General features: G+C 37.4%; 1 protein-coding gene across 9 annotated transcripts in view; it reads right to left on the reverse strand.

Moving 5' to 3' along the window:
- The window catches only part of LOC129720069 (inhibitory POU protein), a 368998-nt gene that overhangs the window by 254963 nt on the left and 87772 nt on the right, over positions 1–26263 (reverse strand). For all 9 annotated transcript variants that reach the window (XM_055671506.1, XM_055671497.1, XM_055671485.1 and 6 more), the window contains exon 2: positions 18414–18587. In XM_055671506.1, coding sequence (XP_055527481.1) covers positions 18414–18587 — 174 coding nt within the window. The remainder of the gene's footprint in view (positions 1–18413; positions 18588–26263) is intronic.

Below are 26263 nucleotides of genomic sequence, written 5' to 3' on the forward strand. Positions count from 1 at the left end.
GGTCTTGAGAATTGTGGCTGAACCGCTCAATAAAGCCCAGCATACTAATTGCTACACTTATGATGGAGTTATAGTGTTCTGTAAAGGTTAACACCAATGTCTAGGATTACCCCTGAGTAACTAACAATCTTGCATCGTTGTACAGTTTGATTTCCTAGAGATGTTACAATAAGTGGTATTTAAATTTATCGACTAAATGTTATTGCGTTACATCTCTTGACATGGAGTTGGAGTAGGCTTTTATTGCACCAAGTGTAGAATAAGTTGACTTTTTTATGGAATTCTTCTGCGTCGCTAGAGTTGCTGATTTCCATGAAGAGCTTCATATCGTCTGCGTAGATTAATATGTTTATTTTTCAAGTACGAAGGAAATGTCATTTACATACAATATGAAAAGAATTGAACCCGAATCCGAACTCTGGGGCACCCCTCAGGTGACTGAAATGGGTTTTGAAAGCGCACTATTTGTTTGCGATTTGTTAGATAAGACTGGATGCAACTCAGAAGTTGAGGTGTATTTGGGCCTTTAGTGTACAGGCAAATTGTAAGGCAGGTAGAAATATCTCATTAACAATGCTGGCTAAAGCCAATACTCAAATATAAGTCGAGTAGTTTGATAGACCAATATCTTACTACACGAACAAGTGTAAGATTTCCTTCGAAGCATGCTGATTCAATTAATAGAAATTAAACTCTCTCTTATTCCCCGAACGAGTACAAAAAAGATATGCTCTCCATTATAATGTCAAATTTTTGCACGTGACATCCCGAATGCCGATGATCAAATAAACCGTAAAATGTTTAAAGCAACTAACGATATTATCTCGTCAGGTTTTAGGTTTGTTGATTATTATAATTGATTTTGTATTCGAACAACGTGCAGCGTGTTGCAGGTACAATAAATATCAATAGATATAGGATATCTCTTTGGAAAAATCGACTCACACCAAATGTCGCGTGCTGTTCACGTGGCAACACTCAAGAGATTCATCGTATGCTAATAACGAAGGTTACGTAAGTTTTTATAAGTGTGCTCACCGTTAAACAAGTGTCTGTCGAACGTAAATGAAACATCAAAAATTATTTCCCTGTTGAATACACAGAAGTGAGCAAATCGAGCGTGCAGTAACGGAAGAAAAAAATTGCTCTGTTTATCGGTGGGAATCATCAAATTCGCGCCCCTTGCATTTACATTTTATTTGGAGGGGTGACAATAGACACAAAGAAATAATTTAGTCGGTAGTACCCTATTCGTCACAAAATGTTCCGGTTTTCATTTTTATATCAGTGTTGTTGAGGCTTATATATATATATATATATATATATATATATATATATATATATATATATATATATATATATATATATATATATATATATATATATATATATATATATATATATATAAATATATATATATATATATATATATATATATATATATATATATATATATATATATATATATATATATATATATATATGTATATATATATATATATATATATATATATATATATATATATATATATATATATATATATATATATATATATATATATATATATATATATATATATATATATATATATATATATATATATATATATATATATATATATATATATATATATATATATATATATATATATATATCTTGAAACCGTGTAGAAGTACAACTAATGGGTCAACGTTTGTCGCGGGATGCCGTAATACTTGGCGCCTTGTTTTGTGAATGTCCCGTCGCGCCTTATGGTGACCAATTCTGCCTGCAGTCCCTTTTTCTGACCGATTCGGTCTCAAAGATTTTCTAATATATGTTCGCACTATCACTGTAAACGAACACTGACTATGGAAACAGACAAGAAACAGACAAACTTACAAGTCTACTGAGATAAATTTCAGGTAAGTTTATGTGACAAGGTGTGCTCATTTCACCCCACCTACAGGTGACCATTTCGCCCCTATCGAATTAGTTAATGTTAACATGAGATTTTGATACTAATTATAGTTTAAAATCAAAACTTCAATGATGGTGAACTTTGGGGTACAACCCATTCGTCATATTGATGTACTTGATTGAGTCATTTAAACGACCGTAGAAGCTTATTTTGTAGTGCGCAATAATAATAATTTTTCCAACATCCGGGAACCAAGTCGATTTTTTAAAAATATTTTCATATTTCAAACAGACAAATCACTTTTGTTCTACATAAAGAGATACTGTAGTAACTAAGGAAGAGGTCCACATACCATATTGTATTAAAAATGTGTAGTTTCGCATAAAAGAGGGGTGGCCCTATTCCCCCTATTATATATAAAGGCATACGCCCTTTTAGAATATAACTCATTAGTGTAAAAAATCTCTCCATCTGTGAAAAATGCTCAGTTTCCTAAGCGAAATACGTGTGCAAAGTTCCATTCAAATCAAAAATGGTCGCTAAAATTTTCGCGTATTTACAGATCATTTGGCGCGTTTCAGCTCACGTAACATGTAGCATATTACTTGTGAAAAGTAACATGCAATGTATATATATATATATATATATATATATATATATATATATATATATATATATATATATATATATATATATATATATATATATATATATATATATATATATATATATATATATATATATATATATATATATATTTGTATTTCATTTAAAAAAAATCATAACTTTTGAACCAGTTGATCGATTTTAAATCTTTTTGGATCAAATTAAAGGTAATTAATCCTAGTTATAAGAAAAAATACCAGAAAATAAATCTGGGTGTTTTTATATGCATAATGTATAAAATTATTGAAATTTTTATCTTGTTTTAAATTGAATTTACTCTAATTTAAAAAATAACATGTTCTTAAAAATTCCTCTTTTTATAGATTTAAATATGCCCTTCAAAATTAGACCAAGAGATATTTTTTATGTTTGCTCCAAAAAAAATGACATACAAATGAAAAATGCAAATATTTTGATGAAAATATTAATGACTTTGAGTAAAATCAAGTATTTATGATGTCAGCATTGCAAATTGTTTCTCTTAAAAAGCTCTAAAAGTCGTTCAAAGACAGTTTTGAGATGAAACTTGAAATAAAAAAGCTCTAACTTTGTGTTTGTGTTTTTTCAATATAAATCGGTTGTTTTCAAAAATAGAGAAAAACTTTTTTTTACAAAGTTACTTAAAATTAATGGAGCTATAACATTGTAGAACAAATTTTTCTTCTATCTACAAAGATAAAAAAGTTAGATACTTGATTGCATCGTAAATGTTGGTCACCCTAATTTTTGATAATTTTTCAATAAGCGCTTTGTCATATGTAACAACTTTAGAGAAAAAAGTTTTTCTCTAAAATGGTGGTATAGAGCACTAGACCCAAATTTCCCCCTAAATTTGGTTTCTGGACCATTGTGGATTGTAAGATGGCAACTTCCGGTTTCTGGAAAACAGCCAAAAATGGCCGACTTCCACCCAATATAATAATATCCGGATCTATAATGATACACAGGAGCTAAAATCGACCACAGATAGCGTTTTGAATTCTAAGATGGCGACTTCCGGTTTCTGGAAACAGCTGACAACTGACCGAATACCACCCAATATGAGTTTTTCTTTAACCAGTATGACGTTCAAAATCCAGAAATTGTCTCCGAATGCCATTATGAAATCCAGAATGGCGACTTCCGGTTTCGGAAAAACAGCGGCATACGACCAAATACCACCCAATATGGGTATTTCTGGAATCATAAAGATGCACTGGAGCCACAAATCGACTTCAGACAACATTTTGAATTGTTCGATGGCAATTTCCGGTTTCTGGAAAACAGCCTAAAATGGACGATTTCCATTATATATGAGTATCTCCGAACCAAAAAGATGCACAGACACTAAAAATTGATCATAGACACAATCTTGAATTTTAAGATGGTGACTTCCGGTGTCTGGCAAACAGCCGGAAATGACCAAATACCATTCAATATGAGTGTTTTCGGAACCAGAATTACGCCCAGATGACAGAAATTGTTTTCATAGGTAATTTTAAAGACTAAAATGACGACTTTCGGTTTCTGAAAAACAGCCCAAAGTGACCAAATACCATCCAATATGGTATCTCCGGAGCCCGAATGTTGCAAGAAGCTGGAAATCAGTGATGGCATGAACTCATGCACAGTTGAACTGAGTAACACTTTTACAGATTTGAATCCAACTTGAAACTGCTTCCTCTCGATAGTTTGAGTTTTTTTTTGCATCGCACACTCTGATCGATTGAGTTTAAATGCGTGCAATGCATGCAGTGCACGATGTATCCAACGTTGCAGGCGATGATGTGACGCGATGAGTTTTGTTTTTAGATCGAATTTATGCTTTCAAAGGGCAATGCAACAAACTGTTGCAGCAGACGCGGAGGAGATTTCATCGCAATTCGATTTTTATGCAATTGTTGTAATGCAGGATTCAAACTCAAATCTAACTTAAGTGTAATGCACTGTTAGTAGGGTTTTACGTGCAAACCGAAAATAAATGTGCAAGCAAGTTTTAAAACTTACTTGGATACGAGCGCAAAGTCACACTGCCTACTCTGCTGGAAATTGACCTCAGACACCATTATGAATTGTAGGATGGCAACTTCTGGTTTCTTGAAAACAGCCAAAAATGGCCGATATCCGTCTAACATGAGTATCTCCGGATCTAGAATGATACACAGCAGCTGAAATCGACCACAGACCCCATTTTGGATTCTAGGTTGGCGACTTCCGGTTCCTGGGAAACAGCCGAAAATGATCGAATAACACCCAATATGGGTGTTTCTTCAACCAGAATGATGCTCAGAGGCTAGAAGTTATCTTAAATACCATTTTTAAATCCAAGATGGCGACTTCCGGTTTGTGGAAAACAGCCTAAAATAACTAAATACCATCCAATATGAATATCTTCGGAATCAGAATGATGCAATGAGCTAACAATTGACCTCAGGCACCATTTTGAATTGCTAAATGACAACTTCTAAGAAACAGTCGAAAATGACCGAATAATACTCAATACGGATATTTCCGTAATCGAGATGATGCATAGAAACCAAACATTGACCATGGACACCATCTTGAATTTAAAGATGACCACTTTTAGGTTTTGGAAAAAAACTAAATAAATAAATACCTCCTAATATCCGAATTTCCGGTGTCAGATTGATGCCAGAAAATCTGCTGATTCGATTATAATCAAATAAAATGGGAATCTATAGGGCAGCAAAACTTTGAAACTACGTGTTCAATCATAATTCATCAGTTAACCCTTAACTAGCCCGCTCATCTGATATTAATATTGATCAAATCGGTTGTGTAGTTTCCGAGATAACGAAGTTTCGTGATTTTCACATTTCGGTACATTACAGACGAAGTTACAGTTCGATTACAGTGAAATTTAATAGGGTGTTATGAGGCAGCTAGAATTTTCATTTGACACTAATTTCGTGGAAATCGGGTCAGCCATCTCTGAGAAAAGTGAGTGAGTCCAAGTAGTCTTCGGAATATGTTCCCTTCCATAGCTGGATTTCACAGTTTTAAACATAACAGGCAAAGTAATAGTGCGATTGCAAAACAAATCAATAGGGTGTTATGGGGTAGCTAGACCTTCCATTTGACACTGATTTTATGAGAATCGGTCCTGCCATCTCTGAGAAACATGAGTGAGAATCAACAGTCTTCAGAACACGTTTCTTTTCATAACTTTTGAACCACATGTCCAATCTTTATAAAATTCAAAAGTTGAGGGTTTCTAAGGGAGCCCGTTCATTTGAAATCAATTTTGTTCAAATCGGTTGTGTAGTTTTTGAGATAATTATGTTTCATGATTTTTACATTTTGATACATTATCTCTGAACTAAATATCCGATTTTAACGAAATTCAATAGGATCTTATGGGACAACAAGACCTTCCATTTGCAATTAATTTTATGTAAATCGGTACAGCCATCTCTGAGAAAAGTGAGTGAGAATAAAAATCTGCACATACACATACACACACACACACACATACAGAAAATGCTGAGCTCGTCGAGTGATATATGCCATTCGGCCCTTTGGAGCACTTTTATACTTTCGGTTTTGCAAGTGATTGCTATACCTTTCTAGGAGAAAGGCAAAAATACGTCCCTAAGATAATAAAACTCGGGAATAAATATTTGATTCTTTTATATATTTTTATATATTTTATATATATATATATATATATATATATATATATATATATATATATATATATATATATATATATATATATATATATATATATATATATATATATATATATATATATATATATATATATATATATATATATATATATATATATATATATATATATATATATAATATATAAAAGAATCAAATATTTATTCCCGAGTTTTATTATCTTAGGAACATATTTTTGCCTTTCTCCCAGAAAGGTATAGCAATCACTTGCAAAACCGAAAGTATAAAAGTGCTCCAAAGGGCCGAATGGCATATATCACTCGACGAGCTCAGCCGTTTCTGTATGTGTGTGTGTATGTGTATGTGCAGATTTTTATTCTCACTCACTTTTCTCAGAGATGGCTGTACCGATTTACATAAAATTAATTGCAAATGGAAGGTCTTGTTGTCCCATAAGATCCTATTGAATTCCGTTAAAATCGGATTTTTAGTTCAGAGATTATGAATCAAAATGTAAAAATCATGAAACATCATTATCTCAAAAACTACGCAACCGATTTGAACAAAATCGATTTCAAATGAACGGGCTCCCTTAGAAACCCTCAACTTTTGAATTTTATAAAGATTGGACATGTGGTTCAAAAGTTATAAAAAGAAACGTGTTCTGAAGACTGTTGATTCTCACTCATGTTTCTCAGAGATGGCAGGACCGATTCTCATAAAATCAGTGTCAAATGGAAGGTCTAGTTACCCCATAACACCCTATTGATTTGTTTTGCAATCGCACTATTACTTTGCCTGTTATGTTTAAAACTGTGAAATCCAGCTATGGAAGGGAACATATTCCGAAGACTACTTGGACTCACTCACTTTTCTCAGAGATGGCTGACCCGATTTCCACGAAATTAGTGTCAAATGAAAATTCTAGCTGCCTCATAACACCCTATTAAATTTCACTGTAATCGAACTGTAACTTCGTCTGTAATGTACCGAAATGTGAAAATCACGAAACTTCGTTATCTCGGAAACTACACAACCGATTTGATCAATATTTATATCAGATGAGCGGGCTAGTTAAGGGTTAACTGATGAATTATGATTGAACACGTGGTTTCAAAGTTTTGCTGCTCTATAGATTCCCATTTTATTTGATTATAATCGAATCAGCAGATTTTATGGCATCAATCTGACACCGGAAATTCCGATATTAGGAGGTATTTATTTATTTAGGTTTTTTCCAAAACCTAAAAGTGGTCATCTTTAAATTCAAGATGGTGTCCATGGTCAATGCTTGGTTTCTATGCATCATCTCGATTACGGAAATATCCGTATTGAGTATTATTCGGTCATTTTCGACTGTTTCTTAGAAGTTGTCATTTAGCAATTCAAAATGGTGCCTGAGGTCAATTGTTAGCTCATTGCATCATTCTGATTCCGAAGATATTCATATTGGATGGTATTTAGTTATTTTAGGCTGTTTTCCACAAACCGGAAGTCGCCATCTTGGATTTAAAAATGGTATTTAAGATAACTTCTAGCCTCTGAGCATCATTCTGGTTGAAGAAACACCCATATTGGGTGTTATTCGATCATTTTCGGCTGTTTCCCAGGAACCGGAAGTCGCCAACCTAGAATCCAAAATGGGGTCTGTGGTCGATTTCAGCTGCTGTGTATCATTCTAGATCCGGAGATACTCATGTTAGACGGAAATCGGCCATTTTTGGCTGTTTTCAAGAAACCAGAAGTTGCCATCCTACAATTCATAATGGTGTCTGAGGTCAATTTCCAGCAGAGTAGGCAGTGTGACTTTGCGCTCGTATCCAAGTAAGTTTTAAAACTTGCTTGCACATTTATTTTCGGTTTGCACGTAAAACCCTACTAACAGTGCATTACACTTAAGTTAGATTTGAGTTTGAATCCTGCATTACAACAATTGCATAAAAATCGAATTGCGATGAAATCTCCTCCGCGTCTGCTGCAACAGTTTGTTGCATTGCCCTTTGAAAGCATAAATTCGATCTAAAAACAAAACTCATCGCGTCACATCATCACCTGCAACGTTGGATACATCGTGCACTGCATGCATTGCACGCATTTAAACTCAATCGATCAGAGTGTGCGATGCAAAAAAAAAACTCAAACTATCGAGAGGAAGCAGTTTCAAGTTGGATTCAAATCTGGAAAAGTGTTACTCAGTTCAACTGTGCATGAGTTCATGCCATCACTGATTTCCAGCTTCTTGCAACATTCGGGCTCCGGAGATACCATATTGGATGGTATTTGGTCACTTTGGGCTGTTTTTCAGAAACCGAAAGTCGTCATTTTAGTCTTTAAAATTACCTATGAAAACAATTTCTGTCATCTGGGCGTAATTCTGGTTCCGAAAACACTCATATTGAATGGTCTTAAAATTCAAGATTGTGTCTATGATCAATTTTTAGTGTCTGTGCATCTTTTTGGTTCGGAGATACTCATATATAATGGAAATCGTCCATTTTAGGCTGTTTTCCAGAAACCGGAAATTGCCATCGAACAATTCAAAATGTTGTCTGAAGTCGATTTGTGGCTCCAGTGCATCTTTATGATTCCAGAAATACCCATATTGGGTGGTATTTGGTCGTATGCCGCTGTTTTTCCGAAACCGGAAGTCGCCATTCTGGATTTCATAATGGCATTCGGAGACAATTTCTGGATTTTGAACGTCATACTGGTTAAAGAAAAACTCATATTGGGTGGTATTCGGTCAGTTGTCAGCTGTTTCCAGAAACCGGAAGTCGCCATCTTAGAATTCAAAACGCTATCTGTGGTCGATTTTAGCTCCTGTGTATCATTCTAGATCCGGATATTATTATATTGGGTGGAAGTCGGCCATTTTTGGCTGTTTTCCAGAAACCGGAAGTTGCCATCTTACAATCCACAATGGTCCAGAAACCAAATTTAGGGGGAAATTTGGGTCTAGTGCTCTATACCACCATTTTAGAGAAAAACTTTCTTCTCTAAAGTTGTTACATATGACAAAGCGCTTATTGAAAAATTATCAAAAATTAGGGTGACCAACATTTACGATGCAATCAAGTATCTAACTTTTTTATCTTTGTAGATAGAAGAAAAATTTGTTCTACAATGTTATAGCTCCATTAATTTTAAGTAACTTTGTAAAAAAAAGTTTTTCTCTATTTTTGAAAACAACCGATTTATATTGAAAAAACACAAACACAAAGTTAGAGCTTTTTTATTTCAAGTTTCATCTCAAAACTGTCTTTGAACGACTTTTAGAGCTTTTTAATAGAAACAATTTGCAATGCTGACATCATAAATACTTATTTTTACTCAAAGTCATTAATATTTTCATCAAAATATATGCATTTTTCATTTGTATGTCATTTTTTTTGGAGCAAACATAAAAAATATCTCTTGGTCTCATTTTGAAGGGCATATTTGAATCTATAAAGAGAGGAATTTTTAAGAACATGTTATTTTTTAAATTAGAGTAAATTCAATTTAAAAACAAGATAAAAATTTCAATAATTTTACACATTATGCATATAAAAACACCCAGATTTATTTTCTGGTATTTTTTCTTATAACTAGGATTTATTACCTTTAATTTGATCCAAAAAGATTTAAAATCGATCAACTGGTTCAAAAGTTATGATTTTTTTTTAAATGAAATACTTCGAATATGGCCGTTTTTTATGGTTATCCTATTTCGGAGATAGTCCCCCTAACAACCCAACGAAACAATACGGGTTTGATTATTTTCAACATAAATCCATCCCTGCGATTTTGAGCACAATTGAAGCACTTTGCGTGACCAATTTCGAAATAGGGTGACCATGAAAAAGAACTGTGTTCGATGTATTTAATTAAAAAAAAAATCATAACTTTTGAACCAGTTGATCGATTTTCAATTTTATTGGATCAAATTAAAGGTAATTAATCCTAGTTATAAGAAAAAATACAAGAAAATGTATCTGGGTGTTTTTATATGCATAATGTATAAAATTATTGAAATTTTTATCTTGTTTTTAAATTGAATTTACTCTAATTTAAAAAATAACATGTTCCTAAAAATTCCTCTTTTTATAGATTCAAATATGCCCTTCAAAATGAGACCAAGAGATATTTTTTACGTTTGCCCCAAAAAGAATGACTTACAAATGAAAAACGCATATTTTTTGATGAAAAATATTAATGACTTTGAGTAAAATTGAGATATTTATAATGTCAGCATTTCAACTTGTTTCTCTCAAAAAGCTCTAAAAGTCGTTCAAAGACAGTTTTGAGATGAAACTTGAAATAAAAAAGTTAGAGCGCAAAATGTGTTTTTTCAATAGAAATCAGTTGTTTTCAAAGATAGAGAAAAACTTTTTTTTACAAAGTTACTTAAAATTAATGGAGCTATAACATTGTAGAACAAATTTTTCTTCTATCTACAAAGATAAAAAAAAATTTTTAATAATTTTTCAATAAGCGTTTTATTATATGTAACAACTTTGTAGAAGAAAGTTTTTCCCTAAAATGTTGCTATAGAGCTCTAGACCCAAATTTCCCCCCAAATTTGGTTTCTGGACCATTGTGCAATCCAAAATGTTGCCTGAGGTCGATTAAGGACATATTTGTTACCTCTAAAAACATTCACCTACCAAATTTGGTTGTATTTTCTTGATTGGTTCTTGAGCTGTGCGAAATTTGTTTTTCATTTGTATGGGACCTCTCGCTTATAGAAGAGGGAGGGGTGTCAAACCATTATGCACATATTTGTTACCTATAAAAACATTCACCTGCCAAATTTGGTTCCATTTAGTTAGTTAGCTCTCTATATGTGCGGAAATTTGTGTTTTTGTATGGCACCCCTCCTAAAACATTGTGTTTCATTTATATGGAACCCCTCTCTTCCAGAAAAGGGAGGGGCGTCCAACTATTACGGACATATTTGTTACCCCTTAAAACATCCACATGCCAAATTCGGTTTTGTTTGCTTGGTTTGTTCTTGAGTTGTGCAGAAATTTATGTTTCATTTGTATAAGACCCCTCCCTTCCAGAAGAGGGAGGGGTCTCAAACTATCATAGGAACCTTTTTCGGCACCTCTACATACAAGTTTTCACGTCGATCTGTTCAGTAGTTTTCAAGCCTATATGGATCAGACAGACAGACAGACAGACCGGACTGCTTTTTATTTTATAGGTATTGATTACAACATCAATATTTTAGAACCTAAAGAGTGAATATACATTTATTGGATTGAAGCATTCATGTAAATCGATTTTTACAAATAAAAATTTGAATGAGAAAGGCTAGGTCTGACCGCTAGGTGGATTAATTTAGGTTTTTATGACATAGATACTTTACACTAGTTTCACCTTATATTTTGTAAACATCATAAGTAAATGATTCGTCATCTTTTGAAAACAGCTTCCTTTGTATCTTATTTTCTGAAATCGGAACAAAAGAGTGATATCTTTGTGTGCCAGCTATTATTTTAGATTTTTTGAAAATATTGCTCCATTCTGTTACTTCTTGTTCATATTCACCATATGATACCCAACTAAATGACATTTTTGATGAATTTTCATTACTTTTCTGATTAGCCCAATCATCAATTCAATTCTTTTGCGCTTGTAATGGGATGTTCATGTTCTTTAGCTCAATATGCCTTTCTTGCCATTTGTTTTAATGTGCCACCAATTGCATCGCATGGGCCTTTACCATGAGAAGTCGCAAAAAATGCCACTCTGCATCGACTTTATATTTTGTTTTGAACTTGCAAAGACTTGCAAAGTATTTTCTATTTTTGTATTGTGAGGCAGCTCCATCAGACATAAATATCGCTTTTTTCGACTGTATTTTTGTTTTCAAAAAACTCATTAATTTGGCAATTAACACCTAAAGCGCAACAGTATCATGATGGAGTACTTCCGATTATATGATGAAGCTGATATTCTTAAGTGTTCCGGATTCTGAATAGTAAACAACGACGGGATGAACGGTGGCTTAACTATTATTCCAATAATTACTTTGAACGGCATCTTGAAGAACAAATGAATAGTTTTCTGAGAAATCACACACTACTTCACCATCTTTCAAATTATTTTTTGCTTCTCTCATGTAAATCGACTGTTGAGTTTTTATGTAATCGTGGGTTATCAACTTTTCCAACTTTTCACAAAAATAAGATACAAATTCATCAATTGGTTTCCACAAACGTCTCTATATTACATTACATTCGGCAAGGGGGTACGTGTAGATGGGCTAAGATACAGCGCCTGAGTTATTCATCCAATCGTTTTGTTGTCAAGAAATGAATTGTATATTTTTGATCAAACATATCAATGAACGTATGGTTTTTGCTGGAGAACCACGGACAAATTAAGAAAAACGTGTATTTTCCTAAACATTAATAATTTTTCGAGCTTAAATTAAAAATAACTCGAAAACCTATGCCTTTCGAATGTTAACTACCAAGAGCTTTTTGATTCAAAATGACTCTCTGCATCATTTAAAATCATCAGAATACAAATATTTTAAAAAATGTTTGAATTAGAATTTTAAGAAAAAATTATTCTTCTATAAAAAATATGATAGTATATACTGACTTATGTTCAAAGACTACCCAGCTACGAAACAAAAATGCCATTCTGTTTCGAAAGAAAACTCATTCTCGAAAAAAATGGACCACTCTGTTCCGCAACGGCTCATATGTGAAATTTGACGCAATATTTGAGCCAAAAAAATAGTTAACTGGTAGAAATGACTCTTAATTTCGAAAACTTTAATCCCGAGTAACGTCGGGAACGTTCACATAGTACAACATCGAATTTAAATGATATTGAGGCCACATATTTTGATCAAAGCAGCTGGCACCTAGGAATTCCCTAGCTCATGCTTATTTATGTATAAATTTTACATCGCTTTCAAAGTCTATAGAAAATAAACTTGATTTTTGAATGACTTACATATGCAAGAAAAAAGAAATAAAAATATTAGTTAATGTAAAAATAAAAAAATGCAATTGAAAAATAAGTTTCATATCATTTTTCGTTTTCGTATCACTTATGACTCATTTTCTTTGAATTGACTTTATTACTTTGCTTTTTCTTGTCGCATTCTGCTTTTTCTTCACTTCCACCTTCATCTTCATTTGTGTGTTCTTTTTCAATAACGTGTTAATATCTTTAGGGAGACTTTTTAGGTTGCAGTTTCAAACGTCAAAATAATAGTTGATTATGTAATCTGTAGAAATTAGCAGACGATTTAATATGGCATGGTTCGTGTTTACACGATTGTTTTCACTAGCAATACTCAGAGGGAGAGATATGCGGAGAGAATGTTGTGAGCCAAACGAACATGTCAAAATCCGAGCCAAACGAACAAGTAAGGCAACACATTGAAAGGTATTGCAATCAGGTACAATAAAGGACGTCCCGGACGAACACATACGATTCGCATAGATTCTCTAGGATTCCTTACATTGGATTCGTGAGCATCCTTGAAAAGGATTCCTTAAAAAGAATCCTCAGGAATGCCATGTATATGGGTCTAGGATTCCTGAATAAGAATCGTGAGTAGGAATCCTCCGGATCGTGATTGCGATTCCTTTCACGATTCCGTCACCGTGTTAATCGGTATCCTGGGGATTCTTACTCAGGATTCTCTGCGTGTTAGTAAGGAGTGTTTATTTTTTCACTGGACGGTTCAAGACCTCACATTTGATAGAATACGAGAAAACAGGCTCCACAAGCTGTTTTTAATGGTAGAGCTCCAGCTAAGACCTCCAAACTCATCGTATGGGTCGATTGCATGCAGCCTAAGGCGATACGCAAACAACGATATTGTTTTCGCTTCAGTCTCATCAAATGTGTATTTGCTGCGGAGCGGAAGCAGAAACACCAGTACTCAATAACAGACAATATCGGTAAAGCCTTACAAGGTCCCTTGGGTAGGCTCCCCACCATGATCCGGTTATTGTACGAAGAAAGTTCGCTCTTTGTTGGTACTTTTTCATCAGATACCTAATGTGACAACCCCAGGTGCCTTTAGAGTCGTACCAGACACCAAGATACTTGTGTACCAAAACCTGGAAAATCGTTTTACCCATTAATTGTGGCTGGAGCTGAGCAGGTTCATGCTTCCTAGAAAAAACTACTATCTCAGTCTTCTTCGGAGAGAATTCGATACCTATCTGTAAAGCCCAAGCAGACAAATTATCCAAGGTATCTTGCAATGGTTCTTGCAAATCGGCAGCTTTGGCTCCTGTAACAGAGACCACGCTGTCGTCTGCAAGTTGTCTTATCGTGCATAAATTTGCCAGACATTTGACGATAGCATTCACATAAAAACTTAACAGGGGCTTAAACAAGGGCCCTGGGGAAGACCCATGTAGCTAATGCGAAAAGTTGCCAAATCACCATGCGTAAAATGCATGTGCTTTGCGAGCAAAAAATTGTTCAAAATTGGAGAAAATCCTTGTCGGTGAAGTTTACCGGAAAGAGTGTCAATGAAAACGGAATCAAAAGCCCCGGTAACGTCCAAGAACGCAGACGTCATTTGTTCTTTGCGAGCATACGTCAGCTGAATATCTGTTGAAAGCAACGCAAGACAACCATTTGCCCTTTGGCACGGCGGAAACCAAATTGAGTATCTGATAGCAGACCATTTGATTCGACCCAGTGGTCTAAACGACGGAGTATCATTTTTTTCATCATTTTCCGGATACAGGAGAGCATTGCAATCGGCCTATAAGAGTTGTGACCAGAAAACCGGTTTTTGGATGGCGATCACCTCCACTTGCCTACAATCCTGCGGTACAATGTTTTGCTCCAGGAACTTATTAAACAAGTTCAATAAACGCCTCTTGTTAAATTTGATTCTATTTAAACTCTGACATCGTAAAAGGTGATTCTATTGCGTCGTGGCCAGGAGACGCAACGTGAACAATGTTTTGCTCAGAAACAGAGTCTGGATATACTTTCCTGGCAACTCTTCCTGGGACTCCTAGCTTTCGTTGATCGTTACGTGATTACGCATTCTTCTGGCTGTGTTCCAAAGAGTGCTTATCGATGTCTCCCTCGACCTCTCGTTTACAAATCGGCGTCAATATCCGCGTTTCTTTGCTTTAGCCAAGCTTTCATACTTGGTATCAAGCTCCGAATACCGTATATAGTCGTCAGGTATACCTTTCTTCTAAAAGGCCAAAAACGCGTCGGATCTTTTAGTGTAGACACTGGAGCACCACGAGGTGGGAGGCCGATCTTTGATAGTTACGCCAGGATATATCTTCGTTTGCGCTTACAACGCGGCGTCGAGAATCAAACCGCGAGGAGGTTGTATTCTTCAAGTGGTGGATGATGTTGAATCGACTCGACAGCTTCTGAGACTATTTCCTCGTATAACTTCCAATCGATATTGCGTGTGAGGTCATATAGAATATCAATTGGTCGCGTGCGAGTTGACCCGTTAGTAACTGAAATTAGAATAGGCAAATGGTCGCTACCGTGAGGATCAACGATTACCTTCCATGTTCAATCCAACCGTAACGACATCGAACAGAGGGATAGATCCAAAGCACTTAGGCGTGCTGGAGGTTTCGGAACGCGTGTCATTTCACCGTTGTTTAAAATTGTCATTTGTCAACAAACCGTTTTGGCTCCGAAAATATTTGTAAACATCAATACCTCCCCGAAATAGCATTTCAAGTAGCTTTTCAAAAATGAGTCGTGTTCTAAAAAACTAAACCAAGAGCACAAAATGACATCTTTTGCCTATAGAAACATCTATGCAAAGTTTCAGTCAAATCAAAAATAAAAAACATAATGTCGAGTTCCGAATCGGAATGTAGCACCAAGGCTTTGCTTTGCTATAACATAGGGTAGCGAACGGCATCGGCAGTGCTTTTCTTCGCCAGGTTTGCTGCAGCAATCTTATGTGGGAACCTGTCCATGAAAAACACTTCTTGGGCAGGTTCCTGCATAAGATTGCTGTAGCAAACTTGGCGAAGAAAAGCACTACCGATGGCGCCCAAATTTATTAATCCAACGGGTTACGTACCGGGGTTCTAGAGAGCCACAAATCTTTAGACCATCCATCAGCCATTGTTGGGTCCGATATGACCCGTGACATGGTGCTCAATCCTGTTATAGAACAACGTATTGATCCAAAGAGAAGTTGGCTTTCACCCAGAGAAGCACTTGGATTTTTAGAAATAACGATGTATACTACAGTAGTTATTTTAACGCCAGCATCAACCGTTTGATGGTGTTCAAGGGTTTGAAAATACCGCGGTATTTTCGAACCGTTGAACACCATCAAGCCATATATCGTGGAAACCGCCGCTTGTTTGATTTGGGAATGATATGTCACTTTCCCGGAATGGATATACAAATTTCTTCAGTGAAATGAACCGGTCTGTGCGGCTTAAGATATAGCATCGATGCTGAATATATTTTCGTCGGAGAACAAGATTATTATTTTTCATTCTTCAACAAAAGAGCAATTTCTTCTTAAAAGTCATTCATTGATCCTTCATCCGCTCCATAATGAATTGGTGTGTTCAGAGCCGAATTCACGATTGGTGGGGAGGGGGGGGGGGGGTTCCCAAAATTATGTTTATATTCGAAACCTTTGATAACTTAACCCTTCATAAGGCAGTGGCAACTATATTGCCACCAACAACTTTCGTTTTTTTCTGCTTCATAATTACGAGCTATGATCAGTGATCAGAAATAAACAATAAAATTTAATCACTTTTTTTTAGCCTCGGCCCGTTAAAGGGTTAACAAAAATTTGTCGGGAATTTTTAGAACATCTTTTTATGAGGTTTTTTCGGTGAAAACTTATTGCTTATACTTTACAATGCCAAATTTGACAACCTTGCAACCTATTTTTAATCAGTTTTATCATCGGAAAAGACGACGTTCGTTACGTTCGTTGCGTAGGCTCAAAAAATACGTAATGCAATTTTATTTAAGCATAAATTTTGCAAATTTGTTGTTCAAAATCAAATTGTAAAGAAGGAAATATACTCTAGACTCTGAACTGCTTAGAAAGCGAGATTTATTATTGGGGATGAAAAAACTATTGAAATTCGTTTTTGCTTGAGAAAAGTTTAGTTTCTCTTACTTTGTGGAGGCCCTCAAAAAGTGGGGCCCGGGCCCCTAGGACGCATCCCCGCTTTATTCCGTGTCTAGGTGTTTCTTTCTGCTCTGGAAAATGCGCAAAGTCTTGAATAATGTTTGCTTGCATCGATTTAACAGGAATGCTGGTTTTTTCGGCAAGTTTCCAGATGAAACGTAGCGCGCTGCGAGGAATCGTTTTGCAGACCAATTTGACGTGCAAACCGCGGACCTCCACTTTCCGGATTTTGTTACTTAGGACCAACCTGTAAAGACTTTTTTATGCGATGAACTGTGTCCAAATGACTTTCTGTTAGTCTGGAAACCACCTTCGGCATCTGGGCGAGCGGCAAACTCGAAATACCTTCTCTGGCGTTAATTTTCTCAATTTTGCAGTAAACTAATTCCGATGTTCTGATGCAGGCCTTGAATGTAAACGTAACCAAATACACTGCCACTGAAACAACTCTTTAGTTACAATAATTATCTCAAAATTAAAATTCAAACATTTTTACATTTTTTCCTGCTCGCGCAGCTTGCTGCTGACAGTGCTGACATCACGGGCGCCCGATTCGATACACGCAATTGAGTCAAAAATAGAAAAGAGCAAGAATCGTGATTTCGCGACGCGCCGCACTTTAGAGGCAAGTTTAATCCCATTTCGACGGATTTTTCGCGAAAATTAGCTACGATAACAATGTTCATCAATGTACAAAGAAAAGTATACATAGTTAGTTTGAGTGGTTCCGCGACTAGTATGAGCTGGTATTTGTGGAAAATCAAATAGAGATAGATAAAGCAGTTTAAAGATAAAATCATTTTGAAGGTTTTACGGTTAAACCAAATATACAAATTGTTCAAACTAGGTACTCTGGTGCTGGTTAAGCAGTTTGATAATAACGTTAGTCGAATAATTAACGATATTTTATAAGACATTCCCGAAATGCTGTGGTATGCAGGAGGATTCTTGGATTTTGTCCCGATTCACGTTAAAGGTTCTTAAAATGTTTAATCCAAAGCTAAGATGACGCGTAAGATTGCGACTATTTTGGGTGAAATTAATCTGTTATATCAACAAGAAAAATAACTTTTTTAAATGCACACCTGTAATGGCCGTTGCGGTGGCGCTCCCATGCTATGATGATACATGACATCATGTTTCAACTGAGATGACATCTGTGTGTGAGCATGACTGCCTTGATGTTTTCCTATATCCACTGCCGCTAACGCTTCGGCCCGACTTAGTATCCCATCATTCAATCCAGAGAATATATCACCCTGAAAAAAAAGAGTGTTTACAAGTTGTTTTCTCATATATATCTGAAAAATCTCGATCATAGAAATATGGTGTAGTCAGTTATTAATTATTGGTTAGGAAAACTAAAAATCCTTTATGGCACACCAATTCAATGACATCGAGCAGGACTAAGTAAAACTCAAGTACTACTTTGGTTATATCGTGTCTACTAAGAAGAAATTTTATAATCGTCTCCTGATGATTGATTTATTAAAGAATAATAATAACTTGCCAAACTATTCGTCAGTCCACTTTAACAAATAATAAGTCAAGAATAACTAGCAGATGTGGCAAACGACAAACTAATGTACAGCAAACGCTGTATAAACAAACTAGCTGATTCCCGGCCTACGTTAAATAAGTATGGATAATTCCAGTCAAGTATTAACATTCCCATGTTATATCTATAAACAGGACTGGAATTCACCTAAGTGCAGTTCTATGCGGTATGTTCATAACATTTTTGGTACAGCGATTAATGTATCAAATCGTTTTGAGGCCAATGCTTTTCAAATATCAAAACTCAAAACTTCACCTATCCACCTTTTAACGCGCAACTCTGCTTACGTCAGACTGACTCTTCATGTATTTCGCAACGAAAACAATAAATCTAGCGACATAATTGTTGCCAAAACTCCAGAAATCGCGAAACGGACGTAAGCAGAGAGCGAGAGGTTCGCAAATTACGAACACACATTATAGCCTTATGGTGCGTAAAAAGCTGGAAAAGCTTTGAAGGCCGAATACAGACAATACAAGGTCTGGAGGAATCATCGCAGGTATTTACAAATAAAATAATATCCCTTTATAACGAAAACTGTCCAATCCGAACGCGCGTATCAAGCAAAAACGCGCCTTGGTGGAACAAAAATCTAGAAAAACTAAGGAAGGTAACTAGAAGGTTGTTCAGCAGAGCCAAGCTAACCTCAAACTGGGATGCTTACAGAGAGTTCCTTACGAAATACAATAAAGAAATCAGGAAATCACGCAGGAGGGGATGGAGATTGATAAGTGAACGAACTGAAAGCACCCCTGCAGCTGCAAGAGTACACGAAGCCCTGTCCAAAGATCAAACGAATGGCGTGGGCAGATTAAAGGAGGATGACGGTACTTTTACTGCTGATTCTCTTGAAACACTCAATGTTATGATGGAGAAACATCTCCCAGGAACACGATCTATTCAAAAAGAAGACATTCAGGATTCAAATGCGTTATCTGCTGGTTCGACTATCGCTAACACAAATGCACATAATATAACCTGCGATATCTTCACTGAATCGAGAGTGGAATGGGCAATTAACTCCTTTCAGCCCTATAAGTCCCCGGGACTGGATGGATTATTACCAATAATGCTTCAACGGTGTAAAAGGGCAATAATTCCATTTATAAGCGAGTTATTTAGGGCTAGTCTAACACTTGATTATATACCCACTAATTGGAGAAAAATGAGAGTGATTTTTATACCGAAGGCTGAGAAGCGTGACAGAACACTTCCAAAAGCCTTCAGACCAATTAGTCTAACATCCATTATGTTGAAAATTATGGAAAAAACTCATTGATTACCACATCAAATCAACTTACATCAAAACCTCTCACTAAGCAAGTATCAATTTGCATACCGAAGCAACATGTCAACAGTGGATGCGTTACACATGCTGACTACAAAAATAAAGAAATCTATAGAAGCAAAAGAAATCGCACTTGCTACATTTTTAGACATAGAGGGAGCTTTTGATAATGTATCCCATCACTCAATGCTCACAGCAGTAAGATGTCATGGATTCGATACATATAATTGAAAATGGATTTAAACAATGCTGAACAGTCGTGAAATAACTGAAGTGTTGGGAAATACCACTCTCACAAGAAAAACAACAAAGGGATGCCGCAAGGTGGAGTTTTATCGCCTTTGCTGTGGTCACTGGTTGTAGAACAGCTGCTTAGAAACCTTACTGAACAAGATCTCGAAGTAGTCGGCTTCGCCGACGATGTAGTAATTCTTGTGAGGGAAAAAATTGACAGTGTAGTATCGGAAAGAATGCAGTTAGCTCTGAACTGCACTTTAGAATGGTGTAGACGAGAGGGGCTGACCATTAACCCTTCAAAAACAACCATTATTTCATTCACTCGGAAAAGAAGGTATAACATAGATAGCCTGAAATTGGATGAGACCACACTAATGCTTTCCATTGAGACCAAACACCTTGGAGTGGCTTTGGATCAGAAACTCAGCTGGAATGCACATGTTGAATAAGTCATTGGTAAAGCTACAAGTGCCCTTTGGGCGTGTAGCAAGGCCATAGGCAGGAAATGGGGATTAAGGCCATGTATGATCTATTGGTTGTACCAGGCAATAATAAGACCAAGAATCACCTCTGCCTCGCTAGTGTGGTAGCCTAAAACCGAAGAAAGATCAACGCAGAATAAGCTTGGCAGGTTGCAAAGTCTGATATGTAACGCAATTACTGGAGCAATGCATAGTGCTCCATCGAAAGCCTTAGATGCAATTCTGCATATGTTACAACTCCATCAGGTAGTACAATTAGAGGCGGAAAAAGTGCACTGAAACTAACACGCCTCAAAGAAGTATCTGAAGGAGAACGGAGAGGCCAGCTAGCAATCCTTAAAAATTTTCAGCTGAGCAAACTAATACTAGGGAACGAAGATTGAATGGAAACTAAACCAAACTTCGAAACACCTTTTAAAATTATAGTGACCGAACGGGAAATTTGGGAACAAGGAGGCCCGAATATTCGACAAGGCTCTGTCGTCTTCTACACAGACATCTGAAAAATGAACAATTCAACAGGAGCGGGTATAAATGGGCCAGGAATAAGTATTTCGATACCAATGGGTCGTTGGCCTACAGTGTTTCAGGCTGAAATATTTGCGATTTTTGAATGTGCACAAATCTGTTTGGCTGAGAGTATAAGCATGCCAATATATGCATTTTCTCCGATAGCCAAGCAGCACTAAACGCATTGAAAGCCTTTACATGTACCTCTAAGCTAGTATGGGAGTGCATCCTTTTACTAAAACAATTGGCAGAAAGGAACCAAGTCAAGTTATTCTGGGTTCCTGGTCACTGCGGAGTGGAAGGCAATGAAAAAGCCGATACGTTAGCTAGACAGGGGTCATGAACCGTTTTTATTGACCCAGCACTGTTCTCTGAGGTGTCATCAAGCGCCTTGAAAGCAGAATTGAAAACCTGGGAACTTCGGACAATACAAGAGAATTGGATATGCTCTGAATATGGAGAAAAAAAAGAGAATTGGATATGCTCTGAAGGGCTGCGCCAGTCGAAACGCTTTATAACACCAAACGTGAAAAAAGCCAGCAACTGCTTAGTTTAAATAAAAAGGAATTAAGCAAAATAACAGGTCTGTTCACCGGACATTGTCCAAATGAGCATCACCTAAAACAAATTGGTTAGTCAGATGAGGGGATTTGTCGCCTCTGCGGGTTCGAATGTGAACATTTTCAAAACATTTGCTCTGCCAATGCAGTGCATTAATACAGCGCAGAATAAAAGCCTTTGGAAAAGGAACTATGGAGCCTATCAAGGTCTGATCTGCAAATCTTAATGAGGTAATACATTTCATACGAAATTTAGTGCCAAATTGGGAGAAAGGGTGCGATATGACAAAGACGATCACTCCTATCAATAGTGATATGTCTGCTACAAGTATCTAGATTAAAGAAGAGGCATACCACAAAAGATCAAAACAATGGTCGCAGTGGTCCAAATCTTACAAAAAAAAGCTGGATAGTAAAATCTGACTCTTCTTGCTTTATAAAAATATTAGCCACCCTTTCTCCAGTATCTGCATTTTTTTTGGTTGTGGCCATCGTATTTGGATCACTTCATTTGGCTTATTCTGAAATAATTTTGAAATTTTAAAGCACCTCAATGAGTTTCGCTTCAATTCTGAAAACTGATTTTTTGCGCCGCAATATACCTATACACGAGTATGAAAAGTATCGGGAGGAAATGCATGTAGCGCTCGATCGTATATGAATACCGAGATGTATCGGTACCAGAAACATGTTTGGACGTGCCTAATGTGTCCTAGGGAACAAAACTCTTCCCAAGCTAAAAAGAATCGTGGTAAAATACATTCTCGACAATATATATGAATGTGGAGATGAGTCTAACCCCCTCTCCTTCTGAACACCATTTTCCGTGATCCATTGCTTTCTTAATTCTTTTTGTGAGCCTTTTTTCGCTCGCGATGCAAACTTACCAAACTGAAGCATCTTATTCTCAAACAATGTGTCAAAGTGTTTCTCACTTGGTGATATCTTTCATACTCATTCCATTTTGCTTTCACTCAACGCGCCTATTGGTTGTCGAAATGTGTAGGTACTATTCTCGTTTTGACGTGACGATAATTTACGCATTGAGCGCAAAAATCTGTTTTCTTTAATCATTTCTATCAAATTTCTATCAAAACTCTGTTATTTACTCTAAATATTTACATTCGGGAAAATAGCAATAGGCAGAAATGTTAGAAACTTGACGGAAGGTTCTGATAGTAAGTTTATTATTTTGGACAAGAATACCTGAAGCGTTGTCCTAATCCTCCTTAAAGCAATGGTGCCAAACGTGGACAACTTGGAATTGGTTATTTCGATTCAATACGTGGAAAACTTGGAAGGAGCGTCAAACTTGGTTCCGGTCCTCACAAGTTCCTATCTTACGCCTCCACGAGTCATATGATATAATAGACTGCCAATTAAAACACGGACACAACTGGTTGGCGCTGCCTGGGCAATGTTGTCATCCGACAATAGCTAAGTGAGAAGGTGCGACGCGATCGTTGGCGCGGTAACCATATCTCGGCGGTAGAGGAAATGCTTCGTCAAACTGGTGCGGCTCAAAACAGCGTCTGATCTCCATGTTAGGAGCGGCTGATCAACGCCTGTTGTCAGCGTGGGATTCTAAACAGAGCTGAGATATGCCACAAGCCGACATGTGCAGGGACCTGCACGGCAACCTTCTCACGGACAAATGTGAGGTGATTGAAAGGTGGAAGTAGTACTACGATGAGCACCTTAATGGCGATGTAGCAGAGGACGACGACGGAGTGGTAGTAGATCTCGGTGTACGCGCAAATGACAACGGAATTCCAGTCCCTGTCCTCCAGGATAGAAAAAAGCTGCTGGAGCTGACCAACTCCCCAGCGAGCTGTTAAAACACGGTGGTGAATCACTGGCTAAGGCGCTACACTGGGTTATTGCCAAGATTTGAGAGGAGGAGGTAGTACCGGAGGAGTTGATGGGGGGTACAGTGTGCCCCATCTACAAAAAAGGCGACAAGTTGGATTGTTGCAACTACCTTGCAATCACGTTGCTGAACGCCGCCTACACGGTACTCTTTCAAGTTATGTGCCGTCGACTATCACCGTTTGCGAGGGAATTCGTGGGTCAATACCAAGCGAGATTTATGGCTGCCCGCGCCACCATGGACCAAATATTTACGGTGCGGCAGGTCCTAGAGAAGTGCCGTGAGTATAACGTGCCCACAAATCATTTGTTCATCGATTTTAAATCGGCATACGACACGATCGTTCGAGATCAGCTATGGCAGATTATGCACGATTACGGTTTTCCGGATAAACTGACACGGTTGGTCAAGTCGAAGATGGATCGGGTGATGTGCGTAGTTCGAGTTTCGGGGACACTCTCGAGTCCCTGCGAATCTCGAAGAGGGTTACGGCAAGAGGATGGAATATCGTGCTTGCTATTCAACATCGCTTTGGAAGGTATTATACGTAGGGCTGGTATCGACACGAGTGGCACGATATTTAGAAGATCTGTTCAGCTCTTTGGCTTCATCGATGACATTGATATTGTAGCACGAACCCTTGAGAATATGACGGAGACGTACATCGTTTATGTGATAACATAAACGCATCGAAGACCAAGTACATGAGAGGAAGAGGTTCCAGAGAAAACAGTGTAAATCTCCCGTCACGAATTCATATTTGCGGTGATGAAATCGAGGTGGTAGACGAGTTCGTGTACCTGGGCTCACTGGTTGTTGAGAACAGCAACTCTTCTAAATGCCTGAAAAGAGAAATTAGAATTTGCTATATAAAATAAAATCCAACACAAATCATCTCAGAATTATACTTACCTACATTTACTTACTTTGCTTCACTTTCGCTATAAAATGCACACACGCAGACAAGAGAACGGAAATCATTGTTAACAATGTATAAGACAGAACAAATAGAACCATCGTAGAGTAAAGTTCGCATTCCTGCAACGTTATTAGTCGTCGCTCCAAAAACCATTTTAATCTTCGCTTTTTTCGCATTTCGTTTGGTCGGTCAAATTACTACAGTGCCGGGAAGTATCCGCCGCCAGTCCGGATAAATTTCTCGTCGATTCACCCCCGAAACACTGGTGACTGCTGACAACGACACCAGCAGAGAAGTTCGTCGATGCCTTATGGCAGGAAATCGTGCCTACTTTGGACTCCGGAGGACGCTCCGCTCGAATAAAATCCGCCACCGCACGAAGTTAACCATCTACAAAACACTGATCAGACCGGTAGTCCTCTACGGCCACGAAACCTGGACCATGCTCGTGGAGGACCAGCGCGCCCTTGGGGTTTTCGAACGGAAGGTGTTGCGTACCATCTGTGGTGGAGTGCAGATGGAAGATGGATCATAACGGAGGCGGATGAACCACGAGTTGCATCAGCTGCTGGGAGAACCACTCATCGTACAATACAATATCGCACGCTAGCCTGGGGGGCTAATGCGGTCTCGATCAACTAGATTAGTTAAGAGAATTCGTTATCGATATTGTTTTCGGCACATTTTGCATGTTGTAGGATAAGTACAACGATACACCGTGCCCCAAAGCTGAGTCGAGAAAATTTCCAGCTCGAAAAGATCCTCGACCTGATCGGGAATCGATCCCGATATCACAACCGTGTGGGAGAGCTAGCCGACCGACATCGCTAACCACAGAGCCACGGGGACCACACCACTCATCGTTCAAAAGGTGAAAAACGGAAGACTACGGAGGGCTGGACATGCCATTAGGATGTCGGACGACAAGCCGGTGAAAATGGCTCTTTATAACAACCCGACTAGAACGAGGCGACAGGGTGCGTAGCAAGCAAGGTGGCTCGATCAAGTGGAAGACGACCTGCGGAGCCTCCGCAGACGACATGGCTGGCGAGCTGCAGCCATGGACCGAATTGAATGGAGACGACTTCTTGGAACAGCAAAGGACACTTCGGCCCGGAGCTGACTGGTAAGGTAAGATCGTGTTCCTTCCAGTTGGTCTCGGGGTACGATGCTTGCCTAACAAGCCAGCCGTCGTAGGTTTGAGTGTCGTCTTGGGAGAGACTGAACAACTTGGAACAAATCAGTAGGATCGTAGCGCTAGCCCCGCAATTGTCCTGTACATTAAACAGTTGGTTGCGAAGTCTGTGTAAAATAAATAGAAATTCAAGCTCTGATTCGAAATGCAGTACCATGGCTTTATTTTTTATTTCGATTTAAAATTATGTGAGAAGTATATTTGTTTTACGAAAAGAAAAATAACCCTTCCATTTTGATAACTACCTCAACCCTATCCTGATGGGCTATCATGTAGAGATCCAAGTTGTCGAAGCAGGAAATTGTTTCATGGACTG

This window comes from Wyeomyia smithii, chromosome 1 (assembly GCF_029784165.1).
Source record: "Wyeomyia smithii strain HCP4-BCI-WySm-NY-G18 chromosome 1, ASM2978416v1, whole genome shotgun sequence".
Taxonomy (NCBI): Eukaryota; Metazoa; Arthropoda; class Insecta; order Diptera; family Culicidae; genus Wyeomyia; species Wyeomyia smithii.